Source organism: Cibotium barometz, chromosome 29 (genome assembly GCF_041138505.1).
Source record: "Cibotium barometz isolate CiBa-2024 chromosome 29, ASM4113850v1, whole genome shotgun sequence".
Lineage (NCBI taxonomy): Eukaryota > Viridiplantae > Streptophyta > Polypodiopsida > Cyatheales > Cibotiaceae > Cibotium > Cibotium barometz.
Genome location: NC_141074.1, coordinates 21,902,871 through 21,922,364, shown reverse-complemented (window position 1 = coordinate 21,922,364; position 19,494 = coordinate 21,902,871). Strand labels below are relative to the sequence as shown.

Genomic DNA, 19,494 nt, shown 5'->3' with positions numbered 1-19,494 from the left:
GAGCCAGAACGGCCGACCCCTCCCTTGAGTAAATTGTATTACTATTGGAGAAATTCAATACATAGCTTCACGGGCATCCATTGCCAAATCCTCCATGCCAATGCATATGAAATTCAGCATTTAGAAAACAATGGTATGTCGATGTAGATCACCAAGGAGCTGCCTTGATGCCCGGCCTGACTTCAGTGCCCATATTCTCTACCATTGGCTCTATGTTCTACCAAGCAAGGTAGCAACATCTTCAAGAGCACATAGGACAAGAGAAATACTACACAGGGCGGCTAGACAAGGAGTCCTGCCCTTCTACTACTGAATAAGTAATGACAACACATTGTCCAATTAGCTTACCAGTCTTAATAGAAGTTGTTGCAAGCGGAAGCCTTCGCGTTGGAAGCTTTAGAAGTGTTGATATCTTCGATTTGCCGCAATCCTTCGCGACAAAAGTGTTCAAGAGGATGAAGGGAACCCTGGGAAAGCTTCCCCTATGGTTCAACTTGAGAAAGGAAGACTGAAATTAGGGTTTTCAGCAAAAAGACCAGAAATTACAGCAAAAATGAGAGCTGTTTTGCTGAATTTTAGTCATTGGGAGTGAGTAGGAGAGTGATCAGCACTTGGAAACACTCTTGGAAGCTTGGAAAACACCCTAGCAAGTTGGGTATGGCTATGGAGAGCTTGGAAATGGAGAAAAATGGTGGAAAAATAGAGTTTTCAGCCTCCAAAAAACCTCATGAAGAGAAAACACGAATTTCTCTTAATAAGTAAGTGAATTGGGGTCCAATCAGGTGAAGGGACATGGGGAGATGCCCATTTATGAATAAAAGGGGAGGATCAGGTCCTGGACATTGAGTCTTGTCCGCCTTGGGACTTCAGTGAGTGTGAACTTGGAAGCGGTCATAATTTATAAGTGACTTTTGGGCGCCCAAACTTTGATGAAATGGGAACGCACTCACTTATAAATATTGGCTAAGTCCTAAGGGCTATTTGAGCCTAGATTGGGAAATACTTACCACCTGTTCACATGCCACACAACCATGTCAGCAGACAGTTTCATACGCACGGTTCACGGGCGGGCGTCCCCTTACCCGGAACTACACATTGGTCAAGCAAGCATGAAAACAGCATGCAATTTCAATTGCAAGCAAGCACATAAAGATGCTATGCAATGCAGCATTGGCATGAGCAATTTTCGTTCATGAAACCATATAAGACCAGGCGTTTCCAGGCAAGTATATGCGATACCAGACCCAGTGGAAAGCCAATCCTCCAGGCGTTTTCGGGCATGTACACAAAGGCACAAGTCCCAGCGGAAAGCCAAGTCCTCCAGATATTCCGGGCATGATAACGTCAAGTCTCAGCGGAATATCATATCCAACTATACAGCATGACATGTGTCAATCACATGCATAGGCACATTCCATAAGCCATGGACACCAATCCAATATGTACAGTGTGAAAGCAAGAGTGAACCATTCGGGTGGCCAAATGGTGACATTCCCCCCCCGCTTCTAAATAGTTGTCCGCAACTGAAATGCATCCAAATATGCCTGTAGTAACTGCGAGCAATCTCCAAAGAACTCTTCATCTACCCATTTAGCATCAATGGGAAGATAGTTCTTAAACTTCACAAGGTAATGCCTCACAACCTTGCCTGCAGCAAGCTTGCGTTCCTTGTGATACACAATCTGCTCTTGCTGCAAGATCTCCTCAAGCTCATCCACTTTTGGTGGATCCTCAATGACCATTTCACTGGGCTCCGGCCCTACATACTTGTGAAGGAGACTCACATGAAAAGCAGTGTGTATGTGCCAATGACTAGGTAATGCCAATCTGAAAGCCACTTCATTGATCTTCTCGATCACTCGAAAAGGCCCATAGTACCTGGTTGCAAGCTTAGGATATGCACCCTCTTTGCCAGGCCTCTTTGCAAGTCTTGCTTTCTCAAATTTCAGCAATATCCAATCATTCTCTTTAACATCCAATTGCCTTCTATGCTTGTCGGCAGCCTTTTTATGCTTGTCTTGTGACCTTGCAATGGCTGTCCGCACCTGAGCAAAAGCAATATCCAAGTCTCTTACATGCTCATCAGCTGCAAATATCTCATCCTTTGTGCGAAAGATGGGTGGCAAAACCACCTTACCATGAACAATCTCAAGCGGGGCCTTTTCCGTAGATGCATGCACTGTGTTGTTGTATGCAAATTCCACAAGCGGTAAGTACTCCCAAGAAGACTTCTGATCCGCCACATAACATTTCAAGAGATCCAACACGGCTGAATTTGTAGCCTCACTTTACCTATCCGTTTGAGGGTGATAAGCTGATGAGAAGTCCAATTTGGTGCCCATATTATCAAATAAGGCCCGCCAAAAGAGACTTGTAGTCCTGGGATCTCTATCCCCCACAATGGACTTCGGCATTCCATGATGTTTGAACACTTCTGCAAGATATATTTTAACCATATGCTCAGCTTTGATGGTCTTTTTGACCGGCAAGAAATGAGCTTGCTTGCTAAACCTGTCCACAATTGTCCAAATTGCATCATTACCCTGTTGGGTACGTGGCAAGTCCACAATGAAATCCATTGTAATACTTTCCCATGGCTGCGTGGGAATAGGCAATGGCTGAAGCAAACCTGGTGCCTTTTGTCTATCAAATTTGACCTTTTGACAGGTGATACATGCACGTACATGTGCCTCTATGTCCTTCCGCATACCTGGCCAAAAGAAATACCGCTCAATCATGTGCTCAGTAGGCATTATGCCTCTGTGACCAGCATATGGAGGAGCATGGCACTCATCCAAAACCTTTTGCCTTATGTCAGACACCACACATAGGCAATTATCTTTCATGAGATAATCCTCTTTGATCACATATGAGGCATGTTCATGACCAGCCATCAAATCAGCCCAAATAGTGGTAAAATCAGCATCCGTATGATACAAATCACGCATGGTAGACAAGTCCCCATGAGAGGCAACCGAGATAGCTGCTATATACGGCTTTCGTGACAATGCATCGGCCACTACATTCTTCTTTCCCGGGGTGTGCAAGATTTGAAAATGAAACATAGAGAGGAAATTGGCCATCCTCATATGCTTCTCTGATAACTTAGTTTGAGTAAGAAAATACCTCAAACTCTGGTGATCTGTCTTCACAGTGAAATCAGTCCCAAGAAGGTAATGTTTCCATATAGTAAGTGCATGAATTACAGCCAAGAGCTCTTTCTCATAAATGCCAAGAGATAGCTCTGCATCATGCAATCTACGACTCTCATAAGCCACGGCATGTCCCTCTTGATTAAGGACAGCTCCTATGCAATTTCCAGATGCATCACATTCCACACAAAAAGGCTTTTGCTAATCCGGAACGATCAACACTTTCAATTTGAGGAATGCATCTCTCTCTACATTAGTCCATTTGAACACGGCCTTCTTCTTTGTCAAATCATGCAAAGGAGAAGCAATCCATGCAAAGTGCTGAATGAACCTGCGGTAGTAAGAGCATAATCCAAGAAAACAACGGATCTCATGCACCGAACTCAATTCGGGCCAATTCCGAATTGCATCAATCTTTGCAGGATCCATCCGTACTCCATCTTTGGACACAATATGTCCAAGATAATGTATCTCTGACAAGAAGAATTCACTCTTCTTTGCATTTATGAAGAGTTTATGCTTATGGAGCTCTTCAAAAACAATAGCCAAATGAGCTTTATGCTCTTCTTCGGTCTTCGAGAAGACTAGGATGTCATCAAAGAAGACACCTGTAAATTTCCTGTACCCACGGAATGCGATCCATCATTCTATTGAATGTAGCCGGGGCATTTGTAAGACCAAAAGGCATAACAAGATACTCATAAAGCCCAAATGCTGTCCTGAAAGCAGTTTTGTGTACATCTTGAGGCACTACACGCACTTGATGATATCCACTCTTGAGATCAATTCGGCTAAAGCATGCCGATCCATCCAACTTGTCAAGGATGTCGTTTATGCGTGGAATCGGAAACCGATTCTTGATGGTAAGCTTATTCAAAGCTCTATAATCCACACACATACGAAAGGATCCATCCTTCTTTTGAACTAAGAGGACGGGTGAACAATATGGGGAAGAGCTTGGCTGAACCAAACCCTTCTCAAGAAGCTCATTTACTTGCTTCATGATCTCCTCTTTTTGGGATGCACTTACACGATAGGCTGGCCTATTAGGTGGTGAGCTACCCGGCACAAGATCAATGCGATGATCTTCCGATCGTACAGGTGGTAACTCATTTGGTAACTCATCAGCAAAACAATCATTGTGCTCTTGCAAAAATTTCAGCCTATCATTACAAAGAGTGTTTACATGTACATCATTTCCTCATCAGGATCTCGTACAAAAATCAAGTACGCAAAAATAATATTTTTCATTACTTTCTTAATTTGTACATGAGATACAAGGGGAATGGTATCACCCTCTTCACCAGCATCAATTACATGTTCACGGCCTTTATGCATGAAGGTGATCCTGTTAGTCTTGTAAGCCTTGCACGGATCAATACGTGTATGCCAAGGCTTTCCAAGCAATACATCACAGTCATTCAAAGGCGCCACAAGAAAATCCTCATGATCCACATAGCCTTGAATGTGTATGCGCAACTTGCCAAAAATCGGCATGACCTGCACTCTCTACCAACAAAGGCAGCCCCTGCTTCAATTTGAGGACCCATGTCCTCCACTTCAATACCCAAAGCAGCTGCCATCTGAGTGGATATGAAATTTTCAGATGCACAATCATCAAACATAAACAAAGCGGGCTGATCTTTGAGCTGTCCCCAAGCTTTACATACAACCCTATCTTTGCTATCATGTGAAGTGTTGCCCTGCACATCCGGAACCATATGCACATTAGGCTTCGGTACATTAGCATTTTCAGCTTTGTTCTTCTTATTTGGGCATGCTCTTGCCATGTGCTCAGTGCTGCCACATGTAAAGCATTTGCCTTCACGCATATATTGCTCCTTCTCAGCACTAAGACCAAAGTTTGCCGGCTTATAAGGGCGCTTTTTAGCAAACTTATTTTCAGCTTTTGGACCTGATTTGGCTTGGTTTTGGTCCCTTTTAGGTGGCTGTCCATCATTTTGCAGGTTTTGGACAGCCCTCTCTTTGCCTTGAAATGAGGGTTTAGCCTTATTGGATCGACTCAATTTGAGTTCCAATTGCTCGGTGGCGGTTGCGATTAATTGGTGTAAGGTATGACCAGGATACATTTGTAATCCCGCTTTGTACACGGGTTGCAATCCCGATTGAAACCTTCTCTTTCTTTCCGCCTCGGTGACATGCATAAATGGAGACACCTCCAAGAGCACTTTCCAAAACTTTTGTACATATGCATTTACCGATTCCCCCTCATTTTGCTTTACCCAATCCCACTTCATTGTTATCTCATTCAATGCATTGGGAGGCAAGAATTGACCATAGAACCTCTCCTTGAACTCTTCCCATGATCTAACGGGATTCGGTGAGAGCTTCTCCGTGAGCCACCAATGGGCAGCAGTGCCTTTCATGAACATGCTTACATGCCGGATCATGGATTTCTGAGTGAAATCCTCATCACTGAAAGCAATATCAAACTGGGCAATAAAAGCAAGTGTCTTTGATGCATCATATTCCCCATGATATGTGTCAAACTTCACAGATTTGTCTCCGGCTTTGAAGTCACGAGACTTTGATGCATGTGTGTGCATCTCAACATGTTTTTCCCCATGTTTGTCCATTGGGACAGCCCCTGTGACTGGCATCATTTTTGGACCAAAAGGTGATGCATAAGGCATAGATACATGTGCCCTGTAAGCATGAGGCATGGCTGGCCCCTCAACATGCATTGATACATTTTCAGCCATAACTTCTCCCTTATGAGCACACTCGAAGGCATGAGTGGCATGAGAGATACGTGGAATACCTGCACCAACAGAAAATTGCAGCCCATGTTGCATGTGTTGTGCATGTACATTTTCAGCCGACAATGGCATTTGACATACATTTTGACCACTGCCATAAACATTGTATCCTTCACGGGCTACATGAGGTATTCTTGCATGGCGTGAAGTCACTGATTGTTCCTCTCCCATAGCATGGAGATTTATCCTCTTAGACATAAGTTCTTGTTCGGGCACCAGCGGGGATTCCAAGACATGTGGGATGGTTGCCTTTTCTGCATAGGCATCCTCGGTAAGAGCCAAATATGCACGTGCTGCATCCCTTGGTTGCATGTGCAACTCTTGAGCAATCATTGCCATTGCATGATCCATATAAGATTCAGCTTTCTTGGCCTTCAAATGATCATGTACCAATGGATCCTCGCGGCGATAGAGATTCAATTCTTCTTGTTGTGCATGGAGAAGAGCCTGCATACGAGTAAGTTCAGCCCTCAAGACTATGGACTCTTCTTCTTGCATCTTCTCTTTGCCATGGGACGGCTGTCCCACATATTCATGTTCCCTACTGTGCACCACATGAGTTTGCTCATCCTGTAAAGCATTGGAAGCATGTATTTCATTGTCCCTGCCTCTTATATTAGCATCTCCAACATTCATTGTATGGCTGTCCATAATGTTCTAAGTGTAGAGATAGCTCGTGTTCACGGTGATCATCTCTCACGATAGAAGTGAAAGAGAACCGTATGCTTTGATACCAATGTGACTTGGTTGAACACGATGCTAATCAATACACTTAAATACACTAAGATTTGAAGGACACTTGCTCATATACAAGAAGTAAATTGCTGAATTGACAAGAGACACACAATGAGCCAAAACGGTCGACCCCTCCCTTGAGTAAATTGTATTACTATTGGAGAAATTCAATACATAGCTTCACGGGCATCCATTGCCAAATCCTCCATGCCAATGCATATGAAATTCAGCATTTAGAAAACAATGGTATGTCGATGTAGATCACCAAGGAGCTGCCTTGATGCGCGGCCCGACTTCAGTGCCCATATTCTCTATCATTGGCTCTATGTTCTACCAAGCAAGGTAGCAACATCTTTAAGAGCACATAGGACAAGAGAAATACTACATAGGGCGGCTAAACAAGGAATCCTGCCCTTCTACTGAATAAGTAATGACAACACATTGTCCAATTAGCGTACCAGTCTTCATAGAAGTTGTTGCAAGTGGAAGCCTTCGCGTTGGAAGCTTTAGAAGTGTTGATATCTTCGATTTGCCGCAATACTTCGCGACAAAAGTCTTCAAGAGGATGAAGGGAACCCTGGGAAAGCTTCCCCTATGGTTCAACTTGAGAAAGGAAGGCTGAAATTAGGGTTTTCAGCAAAAAGACCAGAAATTACAGCAAAAATGAGAGCTGTTTTGCTGAATTTCAGTCATTGGGAGTGAGTAGGAGAGTGATTAGCATTTGGAAACACTCTTGGAAGCTTGGAAAACACCCTAGCAAGTTGGGTATGGCTATGGAGAGCTTGGAAATGGAGAAAAATGGTAGAAAAACAGAGTTTTCAGCCTCCAAAAATCCTCATGAAGAGAAAATACGAATTTCTCTTAATAAGTAAGTGAATTGGGGTCCAATCAGGTGAAGGGGTATGGAGAGATGCCCATTTATGAGTAAAAGGGGAGGATCAGGTCCTGGACATTGAGTCTTGTCCGCCTCGGGACTTCAATGAGTGTGAACTTGGAAGCGGTCATAATTTATAAGTGACTTTTGGGCGCCCAAACTTTAATGAAATGGGAACGCACTCACTTATAAATATTGGCTAAGTCCTAAGGGCTATTTGAGCCTAGATTGGGAAATACTTACCACCTGTTCACATGCCACATAACCATGTCAGCAGACAGTTTCACACGCACAGTTCACGGGCGGGCGTCCCCTTACCCGGAACTACACATTGGTCAAGCAAGCATGAAAACAGCATGCAATTTCAATTGCAAGCAAGCACATAAAGATTCTTTGCAATGCAGCATTGGCATGAGCAATTTCCGTTCATGAAACCATATAAGACCAGGCGTTTCCAGGCAAGTATATGCGATACCAGACCCAGTGGAAAGCCAATCCTTTAGGCGTTTCCGGGCATGTACACAAAGGCACAAGTCCCAGCGGAAAGCCAAGTCCTCCAGATATTCCGGGCATGATAACGTCAAGTCCCAGCGGAATATCATATCCAACTATACAGCATGACACGTGTCAATCACTTGCATAGGCACATTCCATAAGCCATGGACACCAATCCAATATGTACATAGTGTGAAAGCAAGAGTGAACCATTCGGGTGGCCAAATGGTGACAGTAACCTCAAAGAATACTTGGCTCTTCTTCTTTGCCAAAAATATCATGAAGCCATGAGACAAATAGAACTCCATTATAGCTTGCTTTGAGCTTGAGAAGTAGCTTTCATACTACAAAGATAGAAGATAAACCCCTCCTCATAGACTCCAAGAAACCATAACGTTCCCATTATACTTGGTATTGCTATCTATAATCCTACCAATGGCCATACATAGTATGCATCTTAATAAAATCGTTCTCACATAAGAATGAGAGAGCCTCATGCGCTGATATTAATGTAACTCGCCTGGGAAGCACAGGAGTGAGTGTGCATCGCTTGACCATGAGCACAATTAAAATTTTTGGCATTGAATCATAGCCATTAAACTATCCACAAAGCCGAAAATAAAAGGTGCACACCCTTGGAGTATTTCATTATCCAAGGAGAAATATAACATGTACAATCTTTGAGGGCCTTACTCTCCCCATGGGAGATGCCAGATTATCCATATACAACCATAAACCTGTCCTTCATTCAATATGGCTATCCAACATGTCCTTCCATAGGCGCACACATGTATGACAGTCCATATGGTTCTTCCACAAGCACATAAACCTGTAAACTACCCCATGTGGTTCATTTATGAGCTCATAAACCTATAAACCAGCCCATGTGGCTCATTCATGAGCTCATAAACCTGAAGATCAGCCCATGTGGCTCATCCATGAGCGCATAAACCTGTATAATAGCTTGTTTGTCGGATCCATGAGCACCAAAACCTGTAAAACAGCATGTATGTCGCATAAAACCAGAAATTTCAGCAAGCTCTAGGACTTTTATGCTGAAATTCAGCCATCAAGGGTGTGCAAGATTGTGCAGAGTAGTGAAAATCATCTTCCCTAAGCTGGATATGGCGATGGTGAGTCTAGAAATGAAGAGAAATGGTGAAAAATTAGAGTTTTCACCCTCTAGAAGCTCAAACTCACCCAAGAGAGATAACTCTCTCATATTCAAATAAGCAAGAAAATGCTACAATGCCATGTGTAGAGCTGAATTGACAGGTGTGAGGACACTTGTCTCACTTTTATCCTCTCGTTTGCCACATGTCCCAAATCGAAAGGCCAAAAATTCCACTGTCTTCAGCTCTATAAACATTCCAGATGATAGCTTATTTCACAATGGCACTTTGGCAATACTCGAGCTCTTTCGAATTGCGGGAGAACGGAAATTCCATTGGAGATTACCAAAAATAGCAACTTTTCCTAAAATTTAGGATTTGATCTCTTTGTGTTCCACCACATGAGAAGTACATGTAAGCACCACGTAGAAATTTGTTTCATTGCTCGATCTCTCCCAAATCCTCAAGAGTTCACCATTCATACCTTGCACTCGACACTTGAGCTCCAAAGCCCATTTTTGTGTCCAAGAAACCGTCTCGAGTGCCTGGGACCATGCTACGAACACTTGGTTCTCTATACCGGATAAACCCCTATTCCCAAAGCTTGTACATTCTTGATCTTTTGGGCATCCAAAGTCCACATGAATTCTGGAGATGCCCAAAATGGTGACACTTGACTTTTCGAATGATGCTACATGGGATGACGGCGTTGGTTTGCTCTTACCTTCGCATGATGCTGTTAGAAGTCATCTCCTGTCTAGATTTATACTCCAGGGCCTTTGTTGTGGGTGTGCCCGCCCTTATGAGGTGTTTTATCATTTTTCCTCACTCCCCGCATTTTTCCCCTATTTTTTTCCATTTTTTCTGTGGCTTGGGAGGCAGCCCTGAGGTGGCGGGAGGGCCCAGTTGCTGGCCGACTGAAGGCACTGGTCCACGACTCCCTTACTGAGTTGGCCGACTGTTGATACACTGGCCGACTGGCTGTTTTTTGTTGGTCGTGGAGGATCAGCAACAGTCGGTTGCCTACAGCAGGCCGACTGCACAATCTGTTCTGGAGTCTTACGACCTCGCTGATTTCGTCGTTGTTGGTGTTCCACGGCCGGAAGTAGAGGAAGGGGAGTTACCATCGATCCGAAAGGACCGGGAGGCTCAGACACAGATGTGGGATCGTGTCAACGCCAGGGTTCGTTCGTTTATCTTTCTCAATTGCACACCGCAGGTAATCAATCATGTAAAGCATATGACGCTGGCCAGAGGTATATGGCAGCATTTGGCCTCACTTTACAACAGGGTATCGCCCATGAAGAGGATTTCCTTGGAAGTACAGATGCGGGTTATGAACCCTGCAAAGTTGTCGATGATGCGGGAGCATATTAACAAGCTGCAGGCTCTTCAACAGGAAGTTCTTCAGGTTGGGAAGGAGATATCGTCAGAGGACATGGCCATAACGTTGCTGTCGCACTTGCCCTCTTCGTACTCAGCATTTTACTCGTCTTTGATTACCGGTGGGGCAGGCTCAGCACCATCATGTGGGAGGAGCTTGTGCCCATGGTCCTGGACCAGGAGGAACGATTCACGAACCCTCCTCAGGGTGGAGGTTCGGAGGCCTTAACTGGCCAACGGTCGAAAGGCCGTAACTCGGGCAAAGGGAAGGCTTCATCGGAGAAGTCTTTTGAGAAGAAGTCCGACGCTGACCGCGAGAAACTGAAAAGATGGTGGATAGCTTACCAGTAGATGACAGCAGTTGGCAGGAACTTTCCAGTACTGATAGTTCTTGTGTTCGTCAGTCAGAGGAAGCTGAACAGGTCACTTATGCTCTGATGTCTCGTAGTATTCGGGACAAAGAACCTCCAGTAGTTGAGGATGTTCTTTCCACGGGGACCTTTCAGAAAGCCAGGCAGGTGGCAGGTGCTTACTTGCAGAAGGAGGTGGTTTCTCCAAGCTTTGTGGTTCTGGATTCAGAGGGGCTGGTTGACAGGTTTCATCAGGTTTCCAGGACTTGTCTTTGCACCATAACAGGTGTTGATCCTTGTGAGCAGTGTGATGCCTTTTTGACTCAGAAGCTGTATGGTTCATTGATCTGGTTAATGGACACCAAATTGGACGGGAGCTTCCTGATGAGGCGGTTGAGCTCATGGTTGCAGATGACTCTTTGGGAGGCAGGATTGCGTTTCCTGTGGTTTCTGCGGCATGCGAAGGATCAGGGACTCTTGTACACAGGAGGGGGATTGTTGGATGGAGTCCGACTCCACGGTTGGAGTGACTCAGTTTGGGGAGGAGATCTACTTCAGGCCCAGGAGCAGTTTTACGGAGCAGTAGGAGACAGTCATCTTTTGCCTTGTCGAGAGCAGAGGCAGAGTACCGGGCTGTTTGTGATGCTGCTTGTGAGGTGGTGCGGATGCAGAATTTACATTGCAGGTTTGGGCTTCCACTGGAGGAATCCATGGTCATCCAGAGGCACTTTGTTCGTGAACAGATCGTTGCTGATGACATCTTGCTAGAGTTGTGTTTGACGGAGGACAGTACGATGGACCTCTTCACGAAGTCGCTCTCTCAGGACTTGCTCGGGCGGCACCCCAGCTCCCTATGGTTGGTTACACAGCCAGGAGCGGAGAGGGGGTGTTAGAAGTCATCTCCTGTCTAGATTTATACACTAGGGCCTTTGTTGTGGGTGTGCCCGCCCTTATGAGGTGTTTTATCATTTTTCCTCACTCCCCGCACTTTTCCCCTATTTTTTTCCATTTTTTCTGTGGCTTGGGAGGCAGCCCTGAGGTGGCGGGAGGGCCCAGTTGCTGGCCGACTGAAGGCACTGGTCTACGACTCCCTTACTGAGTTGGCCGACTGCTGATACACTGGCCGACTGGCTGTTTTTTGCTGGTCGTGGAGATTCAGCAACAGTCGGCTGCCTACAGCAGGCCGACTGCACATGTGGGGGCATATAAATAGGCCCTCACCCCCATACCACTCATTGGATCATACCGGGATCTTCTTGTGTATATCAGAGCAGAGTTACACGCCTACTTCTCTCTCTCTCTCTCTTGTGCTGTTTTTTTTGCATGCGTTTTTGCTCGTGTTCCCAGATCTGGTCATCATCTCCGCTGCGTATTCTGACAGATGCCAACCTTGAGAGATGTTCTTTTGGCTCCTACGGGTGTTGACACGATCCTATTTTCTTTGGAGCCAGGACATTTATTTTTGGATGCAGTATATGTCATTTGGGATGCATGGGTTTTGATTATGTGGCGCATGATGTGGATTTACATGGGTCGTGGATTTGATGGTATTTTTGGTGGCTATTTTACTTTGGACGAGGAGCTTGAATACTTCTCGATCTAGGTGGTCACACATTCGTTCCATGGTTGGATGGTCTACACTTTGGTCATCCATTTGACCCAGGCGGATATACAGCGAGTAACGTCATCAATATGGGTGGCTATCCAATTTATCCAGCAGGATTGGCCAGCCACGTCACCAATATTTGCTCTCTACATTTTCCATTTAATCCAGGCGGTTCGAGAGCCATTGCTTTGGAGTCTACATGGCTTAAATTTACATTTTATCCATATGGTCGCAGTTGTATGGATTACCTTATCTTTGGAGCGATACTCATATCTATTCCGTTTAATCTTGGAGGATACATGACTAGCCTCATCATCGATGGGAGTACTTTATCTTTTCCATTTGACCCTGGGGATCATGAGATTCATGTATTGGTATTGGTTCTTTGCGATGGCGACACTTAGTTATATATTGGGCTTTTTGTATATAGCCTTTGTATTTGTCTTTTGTGCATGATCACCCTTCTATTTCGAGGACGAAATCATTGTAGGAGGGATGGTTTGTAATGAAGAAGATTTGGTATGCATATGTACATGGGGAATGGAGCTTAGGGTCATTCACATGGGACCTTGGGCTATATTAGGCATAGGGCTCATGGACACTATACCTTTTCTCATCGTTTGACATATGTCTATTACATCTTCTTGGAGCTTATGTCCAAGCTTTCATGGCAATCTTTCCATGTTTAGGCACTACTCCCTAGGATGAGCGGGACGTGTGTACTCCATGCTAATGAGTGCAATCCCTAGGTCCCCTTCATTGCACGAAGCCTCGTTATATGTGGTCTTGAATCTTGCCCTCTAGGTGGAACCACTCTATCTGGGCCTTGGTGTAGGCATACTTTGGACTCCATCTATCACAATGAAGGTATCTATAGGAGGGGGGGAGGGGTACCGCCATCGTGGCATGAAGAAATAGGATGAGGAGCACCTCTAGGCTAGAGGACGCCAACTCCCCGTCTTGATCTTTGTGGCTAGAGCCACTCAACTCCATCTGCACTAGCGGCCAAAAATGAGTGAGCATGTCAGTAATCCGTAGGTCCTGTAGATGCTGAGAGAGCTCTAGTGCTCGCTCATGAATGGCGGTAGACATAACTCCATGCTCCATACCGTCCTCAGAGCTGCACTCAGGGGGAAAGAGAAGATCATCTTCCTAGTCTCCAGAGTGGAAGGCTTGGAGTGATGTAGAACCACACAAATGCGGATTGGAGCCATTGTCTCCTTGAAAATACCAGCTTCCGCTATGGGAAGGCATGGAAAGAAATTGTAATCCACGGGTTTGACTGCGAGGGGGGAGGGCCGGGGGGGTGCTGTGGGGCTCCACGGGGAGAGGTTGCACCAGAGAGACAACAATGGTCACCTCGACAGGCTCAGTAAAAGTTTGCGCACTGAATTGGTTTGCTGTCTCCTCTTCGGATCAGGTGCAGCAAGCGGACGGTGGACACGGCAAATGGGGGATATGAGGGGGGTCTAATGAAGCAAAAGGGGGCGGATTCAATACAATCGAGTGGGGGGTGCGGGGCAGAGGGGGGGGGGGCAGGTGAGGGAAGGGGGATCTGGCTAGAGGAAGAGGGGGGCTCCGGAGGGGGGTTAGGGAGTGGCGGATGAGGGGCCGGGTCCACCGGGGGTGTTGAAGGGCCATAAGATCTCCGAGGTATTTGGGTGTCAAGAAGAGGGTCACGGCAAGGTAACGGTCTCCAGAAAGGGGGGGGCTAGCGCTGGGTCCGAGATGCGACCAGGGGGCCATCACCATCTGGGACTGTTGATATAAATGCTCAAAACGGTTCTGACATAACTGTATCCTCCTGGGGCTCGTTAGGCTGGCGCACTTGACTGCGTCGCTCCGCCCTGGAGGCCTGGTTGCAGTTCTGTCTCCGACTATCGGTGGCCTGCTACTCGCCTACCCCAAGATTCTTGCGGTCTGGGGCTTGGTGGTTTGGATTCCCCCCCTCCGCCCTAAAGAGGAGTTGTGTTGGGACCGGGGGGAGGGACTGCTGGTGATGCTTGCCTGGACTGATGGCGGGGGCACTCATCTAGCAAGATATGGCAAATGAAGCATTGTCCAAGGAGACCAGAGCATTCAACTCTCTTCATAATAGGATCTCCTCGTAGGCACGGAAGAGAAATGACATGAGGAACAGGCAATGCAGATGCGAAGGGGGGGAATCCATGCCGTCCGAGCTAGAACTGAAGTGGCGGTTGGGGGGGATTCCATCACTCCCCCGATAACTCTACCAATCACTGGGAGTAGGGGAATGTACTGTTTAGAAAAGTGGTGCCAAAGCGTAGCACTAGGAGATTTCCACAAAATGGATAGACTGGGGGTCCTCCCTCACCTTAAAGTTTTGGGGTTTGGATGGCTAGACCAAGTTGTGGAAACCTCCAATTAAACATGCATTGAAGTGAACACAACTGGGATGGGTGACCTCCTGGGACTTGGACCCCCACCCAATTTCCAACATCAGAGCCATGGGTTGAAGTGTAGCCTCTGAGCCACTAGAGAAGCCAAGTTGATCCTTTGAGCTAAGAAAACATGGATTGGTTCAACCTTTGAGCTAAGAAAAAGTGGACAAGTTAGCACCAAGGGGGAGGAGGAGGGGAGGGGGGGGGGTGTGTAAATTGGTGCCAAAGTGTAGCCCTAGGAGATTTCCACAATATGGATAGACCGGAGGTCCTCCATCACCTTAAGGTTTTGGAGTCTGGATGGCTAGACCAAGGTGTGGAAACCTCAAGTTAAGCGTGCATTGACGTGAATTCAACTTGGATGGGTGACCTCTCGGGACTTGGTCTCCCACCCAATTTCCAATAGGTACTCCTTCTTGAGGCCTAGGAAAGAAAACTGTAATTGGGAAGCCCGAGACAACTGCTAGGGGGTCGGATACTGGGTCAAAGCCATGCCGCCACCTTGCAGAGAAGGCGTGAGCTGTTCGCAGTGCGATAGGGCTCAGCTGCATGACTTGATCCGTTGCTATAGGTGAATCAAACTCCACATGGTAGTATCCACATGGTAGTATCCACATGGTAGTAACTGTTCTTAGCTCGTTGATGAGGCCATTGAAATCTGTGCGACTCTTTTGATAAAGTTTTCTTCTGGTTTCTGTGTGCTACTTTCCCTCATCAGGGCTGATTTATTTTGTATTGTTACGAGCATTGGGCCATGAGTGTTGATTGATCATGATTCATGTGACATGAACACTTCAAACTTATAAGTTTTAACCTATATAGTGTCAATGTATGGTTTTTTTTTGTTTTTTGTGGTATGGAATGATGGATGATTGGAGGATAGCGAGGAGGTTGGGAAACGGGCAGACTGTTGGAGGCTAAGGGCAGGCAGGCGGGCGGGAGGTGTGAGGGGCAGCGGGTGGGCAGCGAGGGCGTGAAGGCAGGCAGAGGCCGGAGCAAAGCGGGCGATGGGGCAGGCGGGGAGCACAGGCTGTGCAGGGAGTGGGGGCGACAAGGCAAGGACAGCGAGGGAGAGGAGTGGTGGGGAGAGATGGGTTCGCACAGGGGGGAGGCTCTAGTGCGCTATGAATTTAGGAAATCGTCGTCGTTTTAAAAATAAAAAAACAGAAAAGGGAATCAAGTTCCAGTACACTTCTTTAGAACATGCACACACACCACCATACATATACATATATATATATATATATATATATGTATGCCTCAACACAATGTTGCCAGCGGGGTTGAGCCTGTGGCCTCAACACCCTTACTGACTAGGCTACCACTTGTTGTCAAAGTGAGGATGATGCCCAGGTAACTTGTGTTGGGTAGAATCATATAACTAAGTAAATCGTTATTCATTCACATACCTGCAAGCTCCACTTCATTAGCTGCATAGGAAGCTCAAAGGGGGGTTGTGCACTGTCTTATTCGTACGAAGTGTTCGTAAAGATGCTTCTAATTTTTAGTATACTGCATTATTTTGTTTTATCTTTGCAGGTTCGCATTATGATGGCTGTGCCACAGGGTGCAGTTTGTGCTCATTATGTTTGTTGTGGAGAAAATCCTAGCATCCAGGAGTTGCCAAATAATCCAGTTCCTGATCGCTTGAAGGAACTCTTAGCAGAGGTGGATACTGAAATTGCAAAGCAGGTTTGATTGTAACGCCTCTTTGGATTCTCCACTGCAACGATCAACTTGTGGGTTATCTATCTACCGATAGATGCAGCTTGTACACACATTGAGCAGTCAATTGGCTTGTAACATGTCAACCTCCGAAGCCTTAAGGCACTATATTTCCTGTAAATCATAGCATTATAGTCATGCAATTTTGTCGTGGAAATTCATTGGTGGACCTGACCTGTAACATGGTTGATGGAAGAGCCACGTATGACAACTTGCAACCCTGTTTTGAAAATTATAAAGGGGGAGCAAATCCTCGAGTATACACATGTCAAAGGAAGTGTTGGGCTACATGCATTTGTTGATATATATAGTTAACTAGTGAATGCCACAACAGGATCTAGGTGCTTTGTGGAGAGCAACTCGTATAGAGGGTTCTTGTAATGGTGTATTCAATGCAAGACTTTTCAGGTCACAACAGTAAGGGATACTGCCGTGTGGACGGACACACGATGATATATGGTAAGATGCTGTAGGTGATGGGCTTTCCATTAGGGCATTGGATTAATGTCTAGTTGTTTGGTGATGCTCATCTTGCTATTATGTACCAACATGCTTGAGGTCATAGGAACCCAAAAATGGTGTCCTGCCATGTGAGTAAATAGTTAAGTGCCACATAAAAAATTCACTACATGATTGATCGTGGTCCGGATCCAACTAGTTTGGAATCAACTCCGGCACAAACTCAATCATGTCCTCCTCATCCATTAGAGGTAACTCATCTTGCACAAGAACTTCTAGCCCAAGGTAAGGTTCAAGATGTGATACATGAAACACATCATAAATCCTTGTGGTTGATGGGAGTGCCAATTGGTAAGCAACTTCACCACCACGTCCCATGTGCCCTGATAAAGGAGAAGAATACATCTCTTCTAACACCCTTTTCTTGTAACTCGATGTAGGCACAAGGTAGACCTTGCCTTTGTAGTAAACGAGTCCATTGCAAAGCTTAAACTGCAATAAATCGTCAAGGGACCATTGTAATTTTTGCCACATTAGTGCCATTTCCTCATCCAATAGGTATTCCTATTAGATATCCAATATCCAATATCCAACTTTTATGTACCTCTGAAAATGCCATGCATGACATGCCCACATACAGGATAATATATCAACCATAACGTTCTCTTTCCCTTTCATGTAAGAGATTTCAAAATCATAGTTTTGTAATGTATCCAACCATCTTGTTTGCTTGGGAGATAGTTTAGATTGAGACAAAAATTATTGGAGCTCTCTATGATCACTCTTCACAAAGAAGTGACTTCTATACAAGTAGTGACTTCTATACAAGTAGTGATGCCACTTCTTTATTGCATGAAACTCCTATAGAATGACAAGAAGTCCAAGAATCCCCTCAATTGAGTGGTATTTGTAAGCATGGACCAGTTCTTAACACGTTTCACCTTATTGGGATCCACCATAATATCTTCCTTGCTCACTATATGTCCAAGATACTCAACTTTTTATGCCATAAATGTACACTTTATCTTCTTTTCATACAAGGTGTTGGCCCTTCAAAAGTATCCAAAATAGCCCTTACATGCATTAACTGCTCTTTTTTCCCCTTGCTATATATCAAAATATCATCAAAGAATATGAGTATCCATTTGTAGAGAAAGGGTCTAAGAACTTTGTTCATTAGGGCTTGAAACATTGCTAGTGCATTGCACAAACAAAATGACATAACCAAATAGTGGTAGAGACTCCTCTCATTTTGAAATGTTATCTTGTAGTCATCACCTTCTTTGATTATTAATTGGTGATACCCTAATCTAAAATAAATATTAGAGAAGAAACACCCACCTTCAACTCAGCAAGCAAGTCATATATCCTTGGAATAAGGAATCTATTCTTGACTGTAGATTTATTCAAATCCCTATAGTCCATACACATGCGAAAAGTACCGTCCTTAACCGAGAGTACATGTAAAAAGTGATTGGCTAGGAGTACTCTTGCACTTGCTTCACCACTTCATCCTTCTCCACTTTTTATAATCTATAGGGTGGTTTGTTAATGGTCTTGGTGTGCAGCTCAAGCTCTATCCCATGATCCACCTCCCATTTTGATGGTAAGCACTTTGGCATTTGGAACACATCTTCATGCTCCTTTAATAATTCTTTCATACCTTTATGCATAACTTCACACTTTTCCTCATTTATCTCTTCCTTTCAAAGCTGTAAAACATATATGCATCTCATTTTCCATCTTGAGTTGTGTTGCATTGATCATCTTGATACTCGTTTTGGCAACATGACTTCTGGTCAATGTAACCGCATCATTTCCATGCATGAAGCTCATATACCCTTGTTGTTAATTCATGGGGACTTTCCAACCAATCACATCCCAATATGATGTCAATGGGACCCATATCCAAGACAAGTAAAAATCATCCTTATAAGTGTAATCACCTATGAGTATCAAACTAGTTTGAATTCATGGTGAATGAGAGAGAGAGAAAGCAAGATCTCAACAATGTAGAGAGTGGAGAGACAAATCTTATATATTGATTCAATTTCTATTTATAGGCTTGTAACAAAAGTGATTGAAAGATGATTAAGAGATAATCCCGTCTACCAAATCCAAAAGTGCATCAAAAAGAGCACCCATTGCCTAGAATGGAGAAAGCCCAATTATCTTGAACAAAGTTGACCTTTGTTGGGTCACTACATCTTTCTTCTCTACTTCTTTGTCACTTGATTCATCGACACCTGCTCTGTTAAAGAGTGCCTTCTTTTCTTTATTTCTAAAGAAATAGTCTTTCCCTTCATGCCCTGTTTTTTAACAAAAATTGCAAGACTTTGTAGAAAGATTCATTTTTAGATGTGCGCTTTTGAAGGGAGCTTTTGAACAAACTTCTTAAATCCACCTTTATTAAGAAATGCT

At 44.8% G+C, this 19,494-nt stretch overlaps 1 protein-coding gene across 3 annotated transcripts in view; it reads left to right on the top strand.

Moving 5' to 3' along the window:
* The window catches only part of LOC147621958 (protein PNS1-like), a 34,489-nt gene extending 17,464 nt beyond the window's left edge, over nt 1-17,025 (top strand). For all 3 annotated transcript variants that reach the window (XM_086822977.1, XM_086822976.1, XM_086822975.1), the window contains one exon: nt 16,429-17,025. In XM_086822977.1, the coding sequence (XP_086679103.1) occupies nt 16,429-16,587 (159 nt within the window). In that variant the 3' untranslated portion in view covers nt 16,588-17,025. The remainder of the gene's footprint in view (nt 1-16,428) is intronic.
* Nucleotides 17,026-19,494: the final 2,469 nt, after the last annotated feature.